The 22,779-nt window shown below is 44.8% G+C and overlaps 1 protein-coding gene across 1 annotated transcript in view; it reads left to right on the top strand.

Annotated features, from left to right (window-relative positions):
* Positions 1-20,798, top strand: part of LOC126162816 (ribonuclease H2 subunit A) — a 42,175-nt gene extending 21,377 nt beyond the window's left edge. Inside the window, exons 3-6 of the mRNA XM_049919565.1 lie at positions 12,974-13,100; positions 13,197-13,383; positions 13,863-13,986; positions 20,640-20,798. Of these exons, the coding sequence (XP_049775522.1) occupies positions 12,974-13,100; positions 13,197-13,383; positions 13,863-13,986; positions 20,640-20,778 (577 nt within the window). The 3' untranslated portion in view covers positions 20,779-20,798. The remainder of the gene's footprint in view (positions 1-12,973; positions 13,101-13,196; positions 13,384-13,862; positions 13,987-20,639) is intronic.
* Positions 20,799-22,779: the final 1,981 nt, after the last annotated feature.

The following is a 22,779-nucleotide window of genomic DNA, read 5'->3' on the forward strand; positions in this document are numbered from 1 at the left end:
CATAATCCAGTAAGCCATAAATACAACTTTCCTACTTCGTAACATTTCACTGTTATATATTTCATATCCGTGTTATTAAGGGGCATAAGTGTGGATGTTGTGGTCATTGGTACCTTAATATGTACCCACTTCAGTGTGTTACTTTATTTTGGGTCCCCATTGACATCGTCGGTGGCCCTCTTACTCCCAGCTGTCCATGACACTGCCAACTCAAGAGTGTCAAAGCATATCTATATCCTTGGGTAGTAAGTGAGTGGTGCTGATGACTTGCTGCTGCTCTTGTTCTTACTGCTCACACACACTCTGTACAAACTCAGACTGGGGCGCATAGCCTCTGCTCCTTTTATCTACACTACTTAACATATATCAGCAACCACAATCATCTTTAGCTGGTATTGAATATTTGATAAAATGCCCTGTTACACTGCAACCTTTCCTGCGTGCACGCTACTGTAACTGGTCCTTGATATCCAGGATACTGACACAGGTGTGAATTATGACATGGGGATCTTGCTGGCCAGTAGCTCAAAATGACGTATACAGTTCAGAGATGCATGCCATCTGTGAATGAGCATTGACCTATTTATAAATGGCACCACAGTACTGTCACACAAGGATACCGCAGATGGCAAATGATGTCTATTACTGTTGTCATTGGAGTTTCCTCTGTCACTACAAGCTGTGTCATGAAGTCATACCCGATGGCTCCCCACACAAAGATGCAGGACAGTGCCATTCCAAAACATTAGTAGAATGGGACTTCTCCCTAGGTTTCTGCTATACTTGCCAACAATGGTGATCTGTGATAGAGCAGAGCATGGACTCATTGCTGAACCCAATTTGATGCCATTCACCAGCAGTCCATGCTATCTGGTCATTGCATCTTTCCAAATGTAGCCACTTGTAGTATTAACAGCAGATCATGCATGGGATGGTAATTCCCTAGTCCGGCTGCTGCTTATCTTCAACCAACAGTGGCGGATGACAGACAATGTTGGAGGGAATCCATTACTCATTCTTGAATGGCAAGTGCAGATGTGAAGGGGTTAAGACGTGCTTGGTGCACAATACTATGATTATCTCTTGTAGTGGTCATGCATGGTTGAATGAAATATGACAAGTATGCCTGCCCTCACATATGTGTGCAACCGAGCATCGGGCCACTGTCACATCAGAATGCCACACCAATCTGGATACTGCCAGCTGACCATAAGGACACCCACAGTGAGCCCATTTCAAACTCTGAAGTTGCTGATACTGCTGTCTTAAACAAGTAGGCAGCATTGCTGTGCCCTTCAGTGGTCATTCAGCATCTGACACTATTCTTGCCGCTTATGCATCGTACCAGGCCTGGCAATAACACAAAATACTAATGTACTGTAGTAACTGTTCTACCTCTTATAGAGAATTGCAGATCTATTCATTTACTTGCCAATGGTAGGTACCTTTAGGTAGTTACATTGACGTGACCATGTCTTCTGGATGCTTCATTTGTTTTGTCAGGCAGTGTTGATTAGATAATGGTGACAGATTTTGAAACCAGATTTTAAACTGTAAAATGTTTCCAGGGACAGATATGAACTGACCCTAATTGCTACTGTGTTGAGCTGAACACAGTACAACAAAGAAATACAAAGTGGATAAATAATGATCACACACTTACTTGTCCTCTGAGCAGAGGATGTTGGGACTGGAAGCTTGCAATTGGCTCTTAGGATGTTGGTTGGTGAGACAAGCCCCACCTGCAGAGTTAGATTTTTTTAGTCCATTTATTGCTTTTGCTACTTCATCTGGAGTATACTTATTTTATATTTGTTGGACTGGGTTTTCTCATTTATGTTTGATTTTATCATATTATCTGCAACACTAGTGAAAAAATTGTTAAACATGTTATCTACTTCTAAGGGATTTGTTACTTTTTCATTTTCTTGTGATAGCATTATATTTTTATAATGTTCTGTTTTCACAAGTTTCTTGTTTTGTGATATTCCAGTTAGTTTTATTTGTTGAATTATATTTGTGCTTCTCATTTACATTTTTAACTTCTTATTACTTTTCTTAGTATTTTGAAATATTTTTATAGCATATGTAATTTAGGTGAGGCATTATTTAAGTTGCACATTTTATGCGGTAGTCTCTTCGTCTGGCATGAAACCTGTTTTCTGCTTGTGATCCAACTGTTTTTTGTGCACCTAATGATTAGTTTCTTGTGGAAACATGATTTGAAACTACTAGGTTAAAATATCAATGAAGGTGTTAATTTTTCCTTTTTATTGTTAAGTTTATGAACTTGTGACCATTTTTCTTTGGTTAATTAGGTGTTGAAGTACTCTGCTATCCTGACTGTAGCATTTGACAGTTGTAGAAAGCTATTCTGCAAAGTACCACATAATATCTATTCTGCAAAGTACCACATAATATAGGACACAGAGAAAATTAATAGCTGATTGAATAGTAAAAGCAGTGTGTTGTACAATACACTCTTATAGAAGCAGAGGTGGGGAAAAATCAGAGTGACTGGCTGGAACTGGGCAACATCAAACTACATTCAGAGACATAAACGGCCAGTTAGTATTGTACATTCTCTCATCCGCTGAGTTTGCATACAGGGATGGTAGAGGAGCCTAAACTGGGTGTTTTGGATAGAGAACCGATAGTTGGAAATATATATTTCAGGTATTACTAGGTTTTCAGTGAGTAGCACATCTATAGCCCATCAAAAAACTGCTTATATTTCAGAATACCACTTTCACATTGGTGGGATTATTTTGAAAAGTAATGTGCAGTTAACTGTGAAATGGCCATGGCTTAGCTTACTGTCGTCAACAGATCATTAATGGTTTTCAAACATAAAATATTACTCATTACAGGAACACACACATGTATTTAGTGTTCAGTACAGGATGTAATGCCCATAAAGCTGATTGAATATACAGAGGAAAATTTCAATACAGGAGTCATTGTGAAAGTAAGAAATATATCACCTCAGTTAGAGATTTACAAGAAACTGAGTTCTTCAACCCTCAGAAATCTGCCCAAGGTTCTTGATAAAGGTTTAGCATGTGGGGGACTGTGCCTATTTGTCATCACCATTATCATCCAAATTTATGAGTAAGTGAAGGACCTGGTCAGAAATGAGTGACAGAAGTGGGAGCTCCATGTTATAAAATATTTACAAAAAATAGCATTTTTGGCAGGGGCTCAGATGAGCCATGAGCCATTTCTGGTAGGCAGCAGTTTGTACAGCAGACAGAATACAGAGTGGTAATCAGGGTTGTGGGGTCGAGTCGCTGTCTGGAAACTTTTATTTTCAGTTTTTGTGTTACAATATAAATATAAATGAAAAGGCAAAGAAAAATTTGGGATTGCACATAACTTTGCAAGAATGGATTGTAAGTAATTGGTATAAGAATTTGTATTCCTATAGCTTCATTTTGACCTTCAAGCAACCCTTGACAACTGCATGAGAACAATAGGTTCTCAGTGTAGGTGAAATAGGCCCATTGGCCGTTGGGGACAATACTAGCTGTGGCCACAGAGCTCATTAGCTTGCTAGCTCTCGACTGAGTAACGTGATAGAATATTGTTTTTCAACAGAAAATTTAGAATAACTATGTAATTGTAAAAATGCAGTATTTATTTTACAATGAACATCACACCAGCATGTAAATCGCCATCAGACCAACTAGCATAGTAAGGACTGGAGATGAACAGTTGGTGAAGGTGGTAAGTGTCAGGTACTTGGAAAGTGTAATAGAGAAAAATTGAAGAAATGAGAAAGAGATCAGTGAATGTAGCAGACATGCAGAAGCATTCCTATGAAGTTTTAAGGGCCTGGTTTTGAAAAAAGATGCCCAGAAAAAAAAGCAATGGAGTGATGTATAGGCACTACTACATCACAGTTCTGACCTATGCGTCTGAAAGATGGGCAATGAAGAAAATAGATGTAAGCAGATTATAGGCATTTGAAATGAAGTTCCTCAGAAGTAGAATAGAAGGAACAAGGAGAGATAGGTTGAGGAATGAAAGGTTAAGGGAATTAGTGAAAGAGGAACCCCTACAGAATGGGATAGAAACATCAAGGTTTAGATGGTATGGGCACTTAAAGAAAATGGAAAAAAAGAGGATTTCCAAGAAGATACATGAAATGAAGAGGTGAAAATGGAAAAAAAGAGGATTCCCAAGAAGATACATGAAATGAAGAGGCGAGGAAATGACAAAGAGGAAGACCAAGGGATGCAGGGCTGAAAAGTGTGGAGGAGTTGGATGGGAATGCTTAAGTTCCAGAAAGATCCAGCTTGTTCCTGGGAGCTGTTAAAGATGATGATGGTGATGATGTGTAAATTGTCAACTGTAAAATAATGTGTTTAATGTTATAGACAAGATCTCATGTATGCCTTACACTCCCTTTTTGAAATCTGCTTTTACTCCCTGATTTTCATTTGCCTTCCCTTTTCATGATTTTTATAAAATATTAATAAATACAATATACTGAGCATTATTTCAACTTGTTTACCATGAAAATAATGTAGAAGTTGGAAAAAAGAAAATGTTTTCACTTAAGAACTTGGCCCCACATTCCTCCCCCCCTGCGGGTTCGGGTGTTAGAATAGGCCCGCGGTATTCCTGCCTGTCGTAAGAGGCGACTAAAAGGAGTCTCAAATGTTTCGGCCTTATGTGATGGTCCCCTCTCGGGTTTGACCTCCATCTTTCTAAATTATTCCGAAGAGCGAGCCAATTGGGGAAGGGCGCCTTACATGGTGCACTGTATCCGCCGTGCATTGAGACCTTTATCCGGCTTTTTCGTCGTTGCAATTGTGTCCCGCTCGTTTTCCATCTCTTGGGCGAGGATACGTCCCTGAGTGCGATTCCCACGCTGCACTCTGCAGTGTTTCTTTTAACTGCGACGACGACCTTGGACAGTTTTGCACCTAAGATCCAGCACGGTAGCCAGTCTGTTGTGGTGGGGCCGCCATGTACCCTCTTGGTTGTAGCCCCCTGACAACACAGGGATCGCTCTACTGATGCCTGCGCCGTTAACTCCCCACGTATGCCAAGGAGTAGATGCCCGTCTCCCTGGGGCATCAGGACTCCCGGCAATGGACATCCTGCCAGGTGGCTATTGCTGCGGCTGGGTGGCGCCCGTGGGGAGGGCCCTTGGTCGGAGTAGGTGGCATCAGGGCGGATGACCCGCAATGAAGCGTGGTACATCATCTCTCGCTGGCGGCCAGCCGCCAGCAGTCTCTAAGCGTTCTCGGGCTCAATTTAATGCTGAAAAGTACAATCCGAAAACGTTCCCCTCTGGCCACGGCGTGGAAGGAGTGTAAGTCTCAGGATGGAGGTAATAGTTATTCGCCCCGATTCTTAGTTTGTACGAGAGCTGATGGGGAGTCTTTTCTCTCCACAAAGCCTCAGTTCTTCGTCGAGCATTTAGAGGACAAGTTTGGGGAGGTGGAGGGCTTGTCAAAAATGCGCTCTGGATCGGTCCTGATCCAAACGGCATCCTCTGCCCAGTCACGACGGTTGCTTGCTTGTGACAAGTTGGGGGATGTTGCTGTTACAATCACGCCGCATAAGAGTTTAAATATGGTTCAGGGAGTTATTTACCATAAGGACCTTCTTTTGCAGTCTGATGACGAGCTGTGCGCCAACTTAGAGCGCAGGGGTGTACATTTCGTCCGGTGCGTTCATCGGGGTCCGAAGGAAAATCAGATAGCTACCGGTGCCTTCATCTTGGCCTTCGAGGGTGATACGTTACCGGAAAAGGTCAAGGTGATGGTCTACCGATGTGACGTCAGGCCCTATATTCCTCCCCCGATGCGGTGCTTCAAGTGCTGGAAGTTCGGCCATATGTCTTCCCGCTGCACTTCCAGCCTCACATGTCGAGATTGCGGACGCCCGTCTCATCCCGATACTCCATGTGCTCCGCCTCCCATCTGTGTCAACTGCGGGGAGCACCATTCACCTTGCTCGCCTGACTGCAAAGTCTTTCAGAAAGAGCGCAAAATTATGGAATATAAGACCCTGGACCGGCTGACCTATACTGAGGCCAAAAGGAAATATGACAGACTCCATCCTGTGAGAATGACATCTTCTTATGCAGCTGCTACGACAACTGTGCTAGCCCCATCAGTTTCGAGACTTCCAGCCAGCTCGATAAGCAGTAAGACTCCTCCTGCCCCCTTGCCCGTGGGGGGCTCTACCCAACCGGTTGCTCCTGCACCACCTACCTCAGGAGCAACCTCCTCCCACCCGTCGGGGACGTCCGTCCCCGCTTCTCAGCCGGAGAAGCGTCTAACTTCTTCGGCTACTCTCGCCCATAAGAGTTCACTTGGGACCCTCCCTTCCCAGGGTTCCACCAGCGGGAAGGATGACGGCCGCCAGTGGCATAAGTCCTCACCAGTGGCCGGGCGTAGGGCTTCACAATCCTCCTCTGTCCCGGAGACTGAATCGGTGAAGCCTTCCCAGCCGGTGCAACCCAAGGTTCAGCGAGAGAAGTCCAAGAGAAAGACCTATAAGGCCAACGAACTTGCGGTGGCGCCAACCCCACCGCACCTTTCGCGCTCTGCGTCTGAGGATGCAGTCGAGATTCTAGCGTCCGCTGAGGACCTTGATCTCGCTGGTCCCTCAGACGCCATGGATGCCTCTCGTACGGGTACTGAATCGGTGGCAGTGAGTGAACAAGCGGCGTAAATTGCCTTCCCAGTCCTTTCACGCCTTTCTCAGCCATGGACAATATCATCCTCCAGTGGAACTGCGGCGGTTTTTTCCACCATCTAGCTGAGCTCCAACAACTTATCAGCCTTCACCCTTTCTTCTGCATTGCTCTTCAGGAAACTTGGTTTCCAGCAATGCGAACCCCCGCCCTCCGTGGCTATCGGGGTTATTATAAGAACCGGGCAGCATATGAAAGGGTGTCTGGTGGCGTCTGCCTCTGTCCTTCACACTCTGCACAGCGAGTCTGTCCCTCTCCACACACCTTTAGAGGCTGTCGCTGTTCGGGTGTGGACGCCACAGGCTGTTACCGTCTGCAGTCTTTACCTTCCACCGGATGGTGATGTCTCGCAGCATGTCCTGGCTGCGCTGATAGCCCAATTGCCACCACCTTTCTTGCTATTAGGCGACTTCAACGCCCATAACCCTCTGTGGGGTGGGTCAGTGGCAACAGGTCGAGGCGCCATCGTTGAGCATTTATTGTCGCAGCTCGATCTCTCGATTTTAAATGATGGTGCCTTCACACACTTCAGTGTGGCGCATGGCACATACTCCGCCATTGACCTTTCAATCTGTAGCCCTATCCTCTTACCGTCTGTCCAATGGAGTGTGCATGACGACCTGTGTGGTAGTGACCACTTTCCGATCTTTCTGTCACTACCACAGCGTCACTTCTGGGCGCCCTAGCAGATGGGCTATGAATAAGGCTGACTGGGACTTGTTCTCCTCCACTGCCGCTCTTGAGTCTCTCTCTAATGACGACATTGATGCGGTGGTTCACTCGGTCACCACCAGCATCGTTACTGCCGCCGAATCTGCCATTCCCCGTTCTTCTGGGTCCCCTCGGCGGAAGGCTGTGCCTTGGTGGTCACCTGAGATCGCTGAAGCGATTAAAGATCGCCGGCGGGCGCTCCAGCGTCACAAGCGACATCACTCCTTAGACCACCTTATCGCCTTCAAACGGCTGCGTGCGCGGGCCCGCCTCCTTATCCGTCAAGGCAAGAAGGAGTGCTGGGAGCGGTATGTGTCCACCATTGGCCTCCATGTCACTCCTTCGCAGGTCTGGGCCAAAATTGAGCAGTTTGTACTGACTCCGACATCATTGCCAATCGCTTAGCAGAGCATTTTGCTATGAGTTCCGCTTCTGCGAATTACCCCCAGGCCTTCCGCTCCATTAAAGAGCTGATGGAACCTCGGAGCCTTTCGTTTCGCACCAACCACCCAGAATCTTACAATGCTCCATTCAGTGAGTGGGAATTTCGCAGTGCCCTAGCTGCTTGCCCTGATACCGCTCCTGGGCCAGATGGCATCCACTGTCAGATGCTGAAACACCTTTCAGTGGACTGCCAGCAGCGCCTTCTCGATCTTTACAACCGTCTTTGGGTCGAGGGGGTGTTTCCGTCGCAATGGCGGGAAGGCGTTGTCATCCCCGTTTTGAAACCTGGAAAGACCCCTCTGGAGGTGGACAGCTACCGCCCCATTAGCCTCACCAACGTTCTTTGTAAGCTTCTCGAACGGATGGTGAGCCGGCGCTTGAATTGGGTACTGGAGTCTCGGGGGCCTTCTGGCTCCGTCTCAGGGTGGGTTCCGGAAAGGCCGCTCCGCCACCGACAATCTGGTGAGCCTGGAGTCGGCCATCCGTACTGCCTTTGCCCCCCGTCAGCACCTGGTCGCTGTCTTTTTCGACATGCAGAAGGCGTACGATACGACATGGCGTCATCACATCCTTTCTACGCTTCATGGATGGGGTCTTCGGGGCCCTTTGCCGATCTTTATCCGCAATTTCCTGTCGTATCGTACCTTCCGCGTGCAAGTCGCAGCCTCCTATAGTTCCACCCACGTCCAGGAGAACGGTGTGCCACAGGGTTCTGTTTTAAGTGTCTGCCTGTTTTTAATAGCCATTAACGGGCTCGCTGCGGCCGTGGGAAATTCTGTCTCTGCTTCCCTGTATGTTGACGACTTCTGCCTTTATTACAGCTCTACTGGCATTGCAGCTGTTGAACGTCAGCTACAGGGCGCTATCCGTAAGGCGCAGTCTTGGGCTGTAGCGCATGGGTTTCAGTTTTCGGCAGCCAAGACCCGCGTTATGCATTTCTGCCGGCGCCGAACAGTCCATCCTGAGCCGCGGCTTTATCTTGCCGATGAACTCCTTGCTGTGGTGGAGACCCACAGGTTTTTGGGGGTGGTTTTCGATGCCCGGTGACTTGGCTGCCTCATATCCAGCAGCTTAAACAGACGTGTTGGCGGCATCTAAACGCTCTGAGATGCTTGAGCCACACCCGCTGGGGCGCCGACCGCTCTACCCTGTTGCGGCTCTACCAGGCGTTAATCCAGTCCCGTCTGGATTATGGGAGCCTGGCTTATGGCTTAGCATCCCCATCTGCGTTACGGGTGCTGGACCCAATTCTCCACAGCGGGATACGCCTTGCCACTGGTGCTTTCCGCACCAGCCCTGTGGACAGCGTACTAGTGGAGGCAGGTGTACCTCCACTGCGGTTCCGGCACCAACGTTTGCTGGCCGCTTATGCTGCCCATGTTCTAAGCTTGCCCGGGCATCCAAATTATCGTGTCCTGTTCCCGCAGTCAGTCGTCCATCTGCCAGACTGTCGGCCCCGGTCGGGTTGTCCGATCGCCGTACGCGTCAAGGAGCTTCTCTGCGGGCTTGGGTTTTTCCCTGTTCCATCTCCTTTCCAGGCGCCTCTGCGTACACCCCCGTGGTGTGTTCCTCGCCCTTGCCTTCGGCTCGACTTGGCACAGGGCTCGAAGGACTCGGTCCCTCCAGAGGCCTTCCGCCACCACTTTTATTCCATCCTGGCCACGTATCAGGGCTCTGGAATTGTTTACACCGACGGTTCGATGGTTGCGTGTCGGGTATGCGCTAACTCTAGGGGACCAATCCGAACAACGGTCCTTGGCGGCTGGCTGCAGCGTTTATACTGCTGAGCTAGTCGCCATCTTTCGAGCCCTAGAGTATATCCGCTCCTGCTCAAGTGAGTCCTTCGTTATCTGTAGCGATTCCCTGAGCGGTTTACGAGCTCTCGCCCAGTGTTTTCCTCGTTCTCGTCTGGTGATGGCTATCCATGAGTCCCTGCATACTCTTGCGCGTTGCGGCCGCTCTGTGGTCTTTGTGTGGACCCCCGGTCATGTCGGTATCCCGGGCAATGAACATGTTGACCGCCTGGCGAAAGAGGCCACGAGTAAACCATCTCTGGATGTTGGCCTCCCAGAGGCTGATTTGCGGGCAGTCCTCCGCCGAAAAGTTTTTGCGCTTTGGGACGCTGAATGGCGCGATCGGATTACACCCAATAAACTCCGTGCCATTAAGGAGATGACGTCTGTGTGGCGGTCCTCCATGCGAGCTAACCGCAGGGACTCAGTCGTCCTTTGTCGGCTCCGCATTGGCCACTCCCGGCTCACACACAGTTATTTACTGCGCCGGGTGGACCCTCCTGTATGTCGCTGCGGGGCGGCTTTGACGGTGGCCCACATTCTGTTGGCCTGCCCTCTTTTAGCTGTGGTCAGGCAGACATTTGCGCTGCCTGATACGCTCCCTGCCGTTTTATCTGATGACCCTGTTATGGCTGCCTTAGTTTTACGTTTTATTAGGGCAGGGAGTTTTTATTCTTTAATCTGAGTGTTTCTGTTTTATTTTATTTTTTGTGATGATTCTGGCCTTTGGCCTGTGATTTTAAACTGATCTTTTAATGTTTTTCTAAGTGGTTGGCTTTTCCTTTTTTATTTCTATGGTCGGCCAACCACTGTCACACTCTGTGTGGTTTTAGTTCGTTTTGTCTTGTCTTTGTCTCAGTTTCTCTTGTTCTGTATCGTCTGTGATCTATTCTGTTCCTCGTTTTTATTCTCTGTGGGTGTTCTTTTTATTTGGAAAAAGGGACCGATGACCGTAGCAGTCTGGTCCCTTTCATCCCCCAAACCAACCAACCAACCAACCCACATTCCTCAGTTTACCGTTATGTATTCTTTTGGCTGCACCAACCCCTCCTGTAAACTTTGGCAACATGAACGTCTTGTGTGTTGCCCAACTTGCACAAAAAATGCAATTGTTCCTTAATGCTTGGTTGTCTGGAGCTCTTGCTTCTGTCACTTTCATTTCTGGCCAAGCCCCACATGAAACATAAAATTTGATGAAATTGATGATTTGAGGATATTCATTAGTGAGCACCCACCAAGCAGTCCATGAAACAAGCACTTCGAACAGTAGTGTGAAATGTGCTGGTGGAGCAGCAGTTGATACCCATAGAATGAACACTATATTAAAGCAATGTCAGTTCTGTCAATGGATTGTAATATAATGCAGCCAGTGAGACATGCAGTCGTCTGTCACTTTAAACAGTCGTTGTAGATCCTGGACTTGTTATAATGTTTACCGTAAGCTGTTCATGTCAATAAAAACTAAACAGGTCTACCATTTCTGACCATTTGTTCCTTATCTCGAGGTATTTGATTTAGGATCCTCTTTTGCAAGTCAAATTTTTACCCAACAGGCATATGTGTATATGTTGTTATACCCACATATGATTATTTTCTACATTGACAATACTGATTAGTTTGCTACATTTGTAGTGTACTAATATCAGTGGGACACATATTAATACATTGTATTTTGCCAAGAGAAAGTCTTGTGCTGTCATAATTTATATCATAGTGTCATGAGTAGTATTAGGGCTCTTCCCCAGACTGACAGTGCATGAATTCAGTGTTATGGTTTTTTTAGGTGGTTAATTCTGTATATCACATGACATCATTTGTCAGACACGTGTGTGTTTATTAGTATTTTGACCCCCTATATTATTCTTCTGATTTGTAATGAATTTGTGCTGTTAGGTATGTGAGAATGCGAAAGTTAGTGTACCATTTCAGTAACATTTCTTCTTGATAATGCTGATATATTTTAAAAGTTTTAGGTAGACTCTTCCTATTTAATTGTTATATACTTAGGAGCCAAAGAAACTGGTACACGTGCTTAATACCAGTAGGGCCCCTGCGAGCAAACAGAAGTGCCGCAACACTGTGGCATGGACTTGACTGATATCTGAAGTAGTGCTGGAGGGAATTGACACCATGAATCCTGCAGGGCTGTCCATAAATCCGTAAGACTAAAAGGGGGTGGAGATCTCTTCTGAACGGTATGTTGCAAGGCATCCCAGATATGCTCAATAATGTTCATTTCTGGGAGTTTGGTGGCCAGCGGAAGTGTTTAAACTCGGAAGAGTGTATCTGGAGCCACTCTGTACAATTCTGGATGTGTAAGGTGTTGCATTGTTCTGCTGGAATTGCCCAAGTCTGTTGAAATGTACAATGCACGTGAATGAATGCAGGTGATGGACAAGAATGAATGCAGGTGACAGGATACTTACATACATGTCACCTGCCAGAGTCGTATCCAGACATTTCAGGTGTCCCATATCACTCCAACTGCACACACCATTACAGAGCCTCAGTCAGCTTTAACAGTAGGTTTTGACTTGACAGAATGGCCCATTCCCTTGTTAGCAGTACAGGAGAGCAGAAGAGCACTTTAACTCTCATTTCATTCTGTAATCACTGCCTTGACGACTGATGAGTGAAATTCCTGAAGCTCCCAATAATTTTTATCTTGACTTAGACTCTGACCAGTGTTCATGGCCCAGAGTCACACAACCTGCAGCTGAATTAAACCATCACCCTTTCCAGGTCTTCTTACTACATCTAGTTGTTTCATGTTGCTTGTCTAGCTTTTTCTCTATTGGAGACAATATTTTATCCATTTTATCTGATCAGCATTTCATTTTAATCTCTATTATACGAATTTCCACCTGTAAGCTATTTGCTTTTATTTTCTTAGCTATTCAAGGTAATGTAAATAATGACACACAGTTAAATCTGGTTGGTGATACCTAGTGTACAATCTCTTCCCAAAACTGCTTATTTTCTGGTGGTGGCCCAAAAAAGTCTCATCTGTAGAACAGTTCAGAAAGGGATATATAGGGGAATTTAGTTTATTTCAAAGATCATAAGTCATATTTCAAACAAAGTTCAAGAAAATAAGCTGCAGTGAATGATTCCTTTGCTTCCTCAGAGCAACAAACATACATCAGTTTTATAATGTCCTTTGGTGTTAGGTATTTTCATGTGAAAAGACATCATTATAATTTAACATTTGATATTACATATGTTTTCATTATTTAAAATTTATTAGAATTAATGTAGGAGTCCATGTAAAGTCTTTTAATACTGTTTTGGTTTTTTTAAACAATTCCAGGCAAAAGTATTCTTTAAATCAGATTGCTCAAGATTCAACAGTGCATCTCATAAACAGTGCATGTTCAAAAGGTGTTAGAATTGCAGAAGTGTATGTTGACACAGTTGGAATGCCAGAAAAGTACCAGGTAAGCTTCTTTAAGTTTATGCTCAACCAAATGCTCTCATCAGTTAGAAGTTTGGATTTTGGAAATAATGATTTCTATCCACTTTCTCAATTTCAGGCAAAGCTTTCTGCTATATTTCCTGAACTTAAGATCACTGTGGCAAAGAAGGCCGACTCTACATATCCTATTGTTAGTGCCGCTAGCATATGCGCTAAAGTTTCTAGAGACCGGGCACTTTCAGTATGGAAGTTCACAGAAGGGTTGGAACTAACAGCTAAAGAATTTGGAAGTGGATACCCCAATGGTATAAATTGTGTGACATTACCTTTTATTGTAATCACATTACATGCTTGCATGACCTTGTATGCTGACGGTCAGAGCAGTGCACAGAGATAAGCAATGTGGTTATTTACTAATCACTTGATATTATATATTGCAATTGATCTACTCTCACAAACTTTAGTTAATCAAACAGTGGAAAATCCAGGATGGAATAATGACAATATTGTGAAAAGGATAGTTACTACCCACCATCATCATGTTTGACAGTCTTTTTGTTGTGCCTATCTGCAAATCAGCATCTCCATTACATGGTAAGCAGCAACTATCCTTCTCATATTATTGCCAGTCTTCAGTGACTTCGTTGTTTGGTGCAGGATTTGCATTTACCTCTCCATTTTATGCAATTCCAGTTTCTACTAGCTTGCATTCTGAATATTTAATAATATTTGCAATAGCTCTTTAATTGTATACTTTGTGTACAAACATTCTTTTTAATTCCAGACCCAGTAACTAAAAAGTTTTTAATAGAGAACATTGACCCGGTATTTGGATTTCCACAACTTGTTAGATTTAGCTGGTCGACTGCAGATAAAATATTGCAAGAAAATGCTGTGCAAGTTGAGTGGTACGTAAACAAATATTTATTATTATCATAATACTGCAAAGCTTTGACTGATAGAAGTCTACTCTGACATATTAGCCATGTAATTCATTCTGTCTGATTCATTGATCACAAGGTGACTTAAATAAACATTTGAGAGATACCATGTTGGCCTCTTCGTGACCAAGGTTACGACTGACATATGTGTGTCCTTAAAGTAAAGGGTTATTCTAAATGATAGGCCCATTTTCAAAACTTCATATTTATTCTATAAATACAAAATGAACAAGCTTTATACTGATGAAAAGAGGAAGTTTCAAAGTCTTTTTTCATAATGTTTGAAATAAGTTTAATAAATTGTTATTAATTAGTTTTTAATAGTTATTTAATAATTAGAAATGTGATAAATGTTTAATATGACCACTATTGGCTGCATGCCAAACATTGACACAGTAGCCAAACTTGTCCTATCCATGCGAAAGTGTATCTGCTGTTAGTGAGTGCATGGCAGCAGTGATCTGGTTCTGCAGATCGTTCAGAGTGGTTGGTAGGGGCGGGATGTAAACAGCTTCCTTCACATAACCCCATAAGAAATAGCCGCAGGGTGAGAGATCAGGAGATGGCCAGAAGTGCAGACCGATCCAGCACTGAGAAAGGGAGTCATTCTAAAAGCCTCATACTGTACAGTGCCAATGACTCTGAGCTCCATCCCATTGGAAAATGAAGCCCTGGGAATCTTCCAGTCCAATGTGTCCAGATACATGATTCCTGTTACAGTTATTTCCTCAAAGAAAAATTGTCCATAAACCTTTGTACGGGATACGGCACAGAACACGTTGATCTTTGGTGAGTCTTTGGTATTGAAATGGTGAATGTGGATTTTCCAAACCCCATATGCGAACATTGTGTCTGTTGACTTGGAATATTAGTTCTTCACTGAAAATTACACGCTATACAAATGTGTCATCCTCCACCTTTGCTAGCACATAACAACAAAATGCGAGACGCTTCCCTTTGTCATTGGGATTGAGAGCCTGAACAAGTTGTAATCAGTAGGCCTTGTACAGCAAACACAGTCTCAGAGCTTTCCATACAATTGGTTGGGGTATTCAAAGTTCTCGACTGGCTCAATTAGTAGACTTACTGGGACTGCGCACAAAACATTCTCGAATGTCAGACATCATCCTCTGACACACGCAGTCAGCCTGCGCTTTTTCCCTTGTGCACACTCCAAGTCTGTTTAAATTACTTAAACCAACAGCTAATGCTTTTGCAACCTGGTGGTTGAATACCAAATTTAGTACGAAATGCCCACTACACTGCAGTTTGCAACTCACTTTTCGTGAACTCAAGAACAAAGGAAACCTTGTGCTCCACAGTCACCATTTCACTCGCAACTGACAGTGAAACAGAATGACAGCCCTACTGCTGTGCAAACTCTACCAGCCACTTTTGAAACCATCACCACCCATCTGCCGCTGCCCACCAAAAACTTTGAAACTTCCTCCTTTCATTGGTATAAAGCTTGTTCATTTTGGATTTGTACTTGAATACTTACAAATTTTGGAAAATGGGTCCATGATTTAGAATAACACTGTATAATGTTAAATTCAGAAAGAGAAACCTGGGTTGGGCGGTACTAAACTTCAGCAGAGACAGTTGCTAACAAAGCTGAGAGAAACACACACAAATAACGAACAACACTCCTACATTTTGGCATCTTCAGAGAAGGAAAAGAATGTGGGGAATCCAGAAAAGCCATTTGATAGTAGGTGCTCAGGTCTCTTCAGTCAGGCTGTTCACTGAGTATTAAAACTCAGCCATGATCTTCAAGTGTTTTATTATTCCTAGCTACAGTGCCGCGTTCCTCTCTGTCTGTGTCACCGGGTCCCACGATGCCGAAGACGCCACTTTGCTGTCTGCAAAGCAGCTTGGCGCGAAACGCAGTGCCCCGTGCAACGTACTGTGGCGTGCCAGCCATGTACAGCCGTGGTGTTTTGATGACATCAGGCTGCGCCGGCAGCCGAGTCAGCGGCCTTCGTCCCCATTGCCTCAGAGCTGCTCACTGAGATCCGCAGGGCGGCCCACTGCATGCTTCTTCGCCATCATGGTTAAGATCACAGGGACAACAAGCACCTGCAATCCGACAGCCAAATCTGCGGCCCTTGCCTCGGGATGCCTCCAGCGTATGTTGGGAGCCAACTAGACTGCCCGCAGTAGAGAGCCATCGAATGGCCTGCTGCTGACTGGCTGCTGACCCCAGTAGGCCTCAGAGGGTCGGACCAGCGACCCGCCATGGACTGGAACACAGGTGCCCCATCTGCTGCTGCGTGTAGCTGGTGTTGTGACACGCCCCGCCATCCAGGAGAGCTGCCACACTTGAATCCCCCTCATTAGAAAAGCAGCACCTATTTATAAGCGGCTGTGCACCTCTGTTTTGCTAATGTGCCTCTCTGAATCGTGTACTCATAACATCTAGGTAGGCCAGTTGGCCCCTTCTGCCTGTAACTTGCACCATGCAAACTGCTGTGTTTACTCTTTTCAGAGGGTCTACGGCCCTGCGGCCTCCATTCTACTTCACAACCGCTGGTAAGCGTAATTTACTGTCAACAGGCTCGCACCTGGCTGTAACTTCTGAGCTCAGAAATATTGCACCAAATCTTAACTCGTTCCTATCTTAAACAGTGGTGCCGCTACATTATTCCCCCTTCAGAAAGACCTGGTCCCCAGATCGACCTCTAACTACTCTTAAAACTCGTTTGAGTCGGTGCGTATTTATGACATATTTACTGCTACTATTAGAAAACTTAGACATGGTCTATTCCTCTTAAAACACACGATATGAGACAAAATGTAAAAATTCCGTACTGGATAACCACTCTACTTACTGCTCGATCAACCCCTTACCTACCCGTCTTACGCCCTCGGTATCCAACCCACTGGGATTTGGACTACTGTCGGTTCCCTCTTGGAATTGGCTCTCCACCTGATGAGAGTGAAAAAAGCACACAACAAAGTTAAGGCTGCGATGGCACGTGGCACAGAGGTGCTCCAAACGATCGCTGCTTGTCGTTGCCTTTCCCTACATTGAGCGACAAGCTGCACAAGCTCTTCGGATGATATGCACTCTCTTGCTCTGAAATGAACTGGTTTATGGATCCCAACAGACCTGACTCCAGAGTTTGATTTAACAAGGTCAGATTCTGCCTTGGCTAAACTCGTAAAGTTGCTTCTGGCCAGTACAGCTGTGGCTGTGTAACATTCAATTGCATGACTCCTGTAATTGACGCTGGCAGATGGAAGGTTGGTCCTACTATGTTACACACAGTTCCAAAGACTTTTCGAAAGCGCAGGGAAAACCAGGGAAGATACAGTACAGCATGATGTACCGTATGCTTTGCGATCCAGAAAGTAGTAGAGTATTTGTAGTTTTTTGTTTTCGTATTTTTGTATCATGGGGTTTGTGTAGATTAATTAGGAATTGTATTTTCATATGTTGTCTGTGTTTGAGTATTCTGAGCCTGCCCGGGACGGCTGTCTTTTTGAGGGAGTGTTGGCGGTAATTCATCTCTTCATCATCGGGGTGGACGCCTTGCGGGTTCAGCACCCGGATGGAGGTATGCTGTACTCGAGGCAGGAAGATGTGGTGGTGTCAAGTCACCAGTGAGCATTAAGGTTGGTATGGAATGTATGGGAAATGCGGAATGAAGTAAGGAGGCTTGAGGAAGTGTTTGAAGAGCTTAGGCAATGTGCAGAGGGCAAAGGAATGCTGAAGGAAGTAGCCAGGGAGTATAAGAAATTGCATGAGGCTTATGAGACCCTACGGAAGCAGGTAGGGTGGATGGAGGAAGCAGTGCCATGGGTAAGATGGAAACAAGGGTGGCTGAACGCAGAGGGGAAACATTGAAAACAGTTTTCGGAACCACGGACAAAAGTGATATAAAGGAGATGAACAACATGGTGGAAGCAGTGACGCAACTTGAAGAGGGGAATAGAGCAGCGGAAGCATGGCACGCAACCCGGATAGGGAAATTGGAAGGGGAAGTCCTGAATAACACACAGTTGCTCCGTTCATTAGCAGGGCAGGTAGTGGAATACGTTAAGGCATTAGAAGACGTAATAAATTGTAACCTGGGAACCTTACAGGTGTGTCTGGAAGCCCTAGATTGCCAGGTGGTGTTAACTAGACTTCTGCAAGGGGTTGCTGACAGTGTGTGGGATGTGCAGGGAATGATAACAAATATGCAAGAAGCACTGCATCACACTTTGCGAGGCCAGATAAGTACCGATTTGTCACCGCCAGACCAATATTTACGCTGGTTGCGCAAGGCACAGAGGGAACTACCATCAGGGTTATATTTAATAATGGAGCCCAGCGAGCAAAATTTGCCGTTTTTCTACCCTGTTAAAACAGTAAAGGTAACAATAGACCATGCAGGAGTGTATATTTTGATTCAATTCCCAGTTATGGAGTAAAACGCAAGGTTTCAGTGTTACACGGTCCACCTGTATCCAGTGAAGTGGGGAACGTTGAGCAAGTTTGTAGAAGTAAAAAGTGAGGATGTATTGCTGATCTCGGCAGTTAACAGCCGGTACGCCAAGATGACAAGGGAGGAATTGTGGAGCTGCCACAGAGGGGAGGTAATGTATGTCCAGCCAGGGTGATAAGCACCAATCGAGAGACATGCACGGTGCAGTTTTTTTAGCCAGGAGGAAGAAATAGACTATCCAAGGGACATCATGGAGCTAAAATTGAGCTTGCAGTGGGTCGGGATGCATTGGATCTTCTCCACCTACAAAAAATTAATAGTAGTGGCAAGTTGTTTTGAGCAGGGAGAATTTGCTGAAGCAAAATGTATAGAGCTCGAGGGGAGCGGAATTTTAATCAATGGAACTAAGTGTAACATAATAGGACCAACCTTCCATCTGCCAGTGTCAATTTCAGGAGTCACGCAATTGAATGTTACACAGCCACAAGCAACTTTACGAGTTTAGCCAAGGCAGAATCTGACCTTGTTAAATCAAACCCTAGAGTCAAGTCTGTTGAGATCCGTGAACCAGTTCATTTCAGAGCAAGAGAAGTGCATATCAGCCGAACAGCTTGTGCAACATGTCGCTCGATATGGAGAAAGGCAACGACAAGTAATGATCATTTTGAGCACCTCTGTGCCAAGTGCCATCACAGCCTTAACTCCGTTGAGTGTGTTTTTCATTCTTATCAGGCGGAGACCCAATTCTAAGAGAGAACCGATGTTAGTCCAAATCCCAGTGGATTGGATACTGAAGGCATAAGACGGGTAGGTAAGAGGTTGATTGAGCATTAAGTAGAGTGGTTATTCAGTAAGTAATTTTTACGTTTTGTCTCATGACATGTGCTTTAAGAGGACTAGACTACATCTAAGCCTTGTAATAATAGTAGTAGTAAATATAAGTACGTGCCAACCCAAACAGGTTTAAGAGTAATTAGAGGTCGACCCAGGGACCAGGTCTTTCCGAAGCGGGGAATAATGTAGCGGCACCACTGTTTAAGATAGGAAAGAGTTAAGACTTGGTGCAATATTTCTGAGCTCACAAGTTACAGCCAGGTGCGAGCCTGTTGACAGTAAGTTACTCTTACCAGTGGTTGTGAAGTAGAATGGAGGCCACAGGGGCCGTAGATCCCCTGAAAAGAGTAAACGCAATGGTTTGCATGGTGCAAGTTACAGGCAGAAGGGGCCCACTGGCCTACCTAGGTGTTGTGAGTACATGACTTGGAGCAGCGTGTTATCGAAACAGAGGTGCACAGCCGTGTATAAATAGGTGCTGGTTCACTAACAAGGCTTTCAAGTGTGACAGCTCTCCTGGACGGTGGGGTGTGTCACACCACTGGCTACATGCAGCAGCAGATGGGGCACCAGCATTCCAGTCCACAGCAGGTCGCTGGTTCAACTATCTGAGGCCAACGCGGGGCCCGCAGCCAGCCAGTAGCAGGCCATGCCGTGGCTCGCTACTGTGGGCAGTGTTGTTGGCTCGTGACAAATGCTGGAGGCATCCCCAGGCGAGAGCTGCAGATTCAGATGCTGGATCTCAGGCGCTTGTTGTCACCGTGATCTTAGCCACACCGGCAAGGGAACACGCCAGGGGCCGCATTGCAGCTACTAACGGGCAGAGCTGAAGCTACCGGGGCGAAGACGCCTCCTGACGTCGTCACAACTCTGTGGCTGTACAAGGCCGACACACAGCAGTGCGCTGCACGGGTCGCTGAGGCAGCCATTGCGCGCGAAACCATTTCACAGACAGCGAAGTGGTGTCCTCAGCATTGCGGGAGCCGGTGACGCAGACCGAGAGGAACGGGGGCACTGTAGCTATAAATAATAAACCACTTGGTAAACTCAGATGAGTTTTAATAACGCACATCCTGACAGTTTCTATCCTCGTCCAACATACATCTACACTGACAATGAGAATTGCAATGCTTTTGCTACGTTCTGCTAATGAGAGGAAAGCATGGAGGGGGTAGCAGCAAACAGAACAGTATTGCCAATGACATATTAAGAACCCTAAAGGTCTCTCAGACCAATATTTTGGTTCAGGGTTTAATGCTGCATCAAATTTTATTTGTCATCAGAATGTACTATGTTTTACTTCCAGTATATTCTTTGACATTGCAAGTAACTGAGAATAAATTTTAATTATAGGGAAGAAGAAGATGACGATGCTGAAGCAGACAAATCAAATACAAGCATTACTTCATTTTTCCAAGTTGAGAAGAAAAAGAAGAGATCTAAACATCCATTTTTTGTACATAGAAAACTCTCAAATCTTGAAACGATGTGATTAAAAGTGTATCACATAAGTATCTTGTTTCTCCTTGATTCGCAAAACTGTGTGTGTGAAGGTGGAGACAGCTGCTAACAGGGAGGAAACTTTCTCTGAAAAATTAGGCACTGACACAGGGAATTAAATCTGGATTACGTACACTCAAGAGCCAAAACATTATGACCACTGCCCACTGCAAGATAGAATGACACCTGACAGCATAACAAACATGTGACTCATTAAGGATAGCGTATAAGTAGAGGAGATATGATTGTGAAAGCATTCTACAATGGAACTTTGATTTTACATTCTTTGATTGTACACAATAAACTCGTATCCCTTGTGAAAAACCTCTAAGATCAATGCTAAAAATTCCTCAATTTGATGTGTCTTTCTATTACGGTTTACCTCAGCTCTAATTTGTTACTCAATGTCTCATTTTCCTGTATACAGTTTTCTTCCTGTTGACATTTGATGTGACTGAACGAGTTGTAAGTGGCACAAAAGACAGACAGTTCGCACCGCAAGTGGTAGCAGAGTTGAGGGAATATTTTTGGCTGTTGCTGTGAGGGGAGCCATCAGAGAAAATGCTGATGTACTTGATCAACATTGCCAACACAACTTGCAATGTTTAGCTTCACTGCACAATTATGATAAAACTGCTGCTAGGTCATGGCAGCAATTGAATAACAAGACAATCAATGCAAAGTGTTCTGTACCTAGCCAGTACGTGACAATGGGGCCTTTTCCATGAGCCACATTGTCAACATTTTAAATTCAAACACGGAGTCTTGAAGAAATGGTGTTTGGTCAGAATCAAGAAAACGTGACCATTTCTGGCTAGTGAGCTCTCATTGGTTGGCGACGTGTTAGGTCACCCAACAGCCAGCACAGTAATCGCACCACACAAATTCAGTTTAAATGAGCAGCTAACTAGTCACAATTGACTACTTGAAGTGTGTGCACCTTTCATACGTACATGTAAACCAGTGAGCAACCACGACTCGAGTGTGTCTGACATCAATGATCTATAGATTGTGCCAAGTGTGGTGCAAGCTGCACTTGCACAGAGACAATGGACTATGGCAGCATCTGCTAACATTGGAAGTCACAGTCTATTCTGGTAGAGTTCACTCGTATTATAGAAATGGATTTTGTGATATTGTCTTCGTAATCTGTATTGTGTTGTTAGCTTTGTTTCCATGGCACACTGAAATACAAAAGACTAAATATCTGAAAGCAAAAAGTATATATGTTCTACAGAGAAAGAACCTACATTGCATATAGATAAGAATGTAAATAGGTAAATCGACACGTTTGGAAGTATATATTTTCTTGAGCAAATAAATGTATATGTTGTGAAATGTTTGGATGACACTTTCCCTATTCTTTCAGTTCTCAGGACACAAACAATTTACCACAAGAGCTTTGACAAGAACTTCCACTATGAATTCTGCTTCGGTCACTAATAAACTCTGACACCGCTTTTTCCTACATTTTGTTGCTATATTTAGATTTTTCCTTAAAAAGGATAATTCTTTGTCACCTCACTTTCGCCATTCAGATGGGAAACTTCACAGCAGACAGTTGGTACTGACACAAACAAAAATGGCACTCAAAACAGACTTGACTTGGTACAGAAATAAAACAGCAGAGGCACTGCAGAACATGCACTTGTCTCAAGTAGTCAAATGAGACAAGAAAGACAATTGTATAAAAGGGGATTTTAACACATACAAAATGATCGTGCCTGCTGCTACGCTAAACTTTACTGTGTTCGCATCACTAGAGTATGCTGCACTGCCATTTCCAACAGAAGGAAACCACACACTCCCACATGTTGGATTCCAATGCCTTTCACCATAGTTCAGTTTTCAGTTTAATTCATCATGTTCATCAATGTTAGCTTTTTTTCTGGGTGAGCACAAGGGAAAGGTCTCTCAAAAACATTTGTTTTTATGCATGATTTGCAGTCGTATGTCAAAAAATAGCTAGATTACCTTCTACCCAGATACCATC

The sequence above is a fragment of the Schistocerca cancellata genome, chromosome 1 (assembly GCF_023864275.1).
Source record: "Schistocerca cancellata isolate TAMUIC-IGC-003103 chromosome 1, iqSchCanc2.1, whole genome shotgun sequence".
Taxonomy (NCBI): Eukaryota; Metazoa; Arthropoda; class Insecta; order Orthoptera; family Acrididae; genus Schistocerca; species Schistocerca cancellata.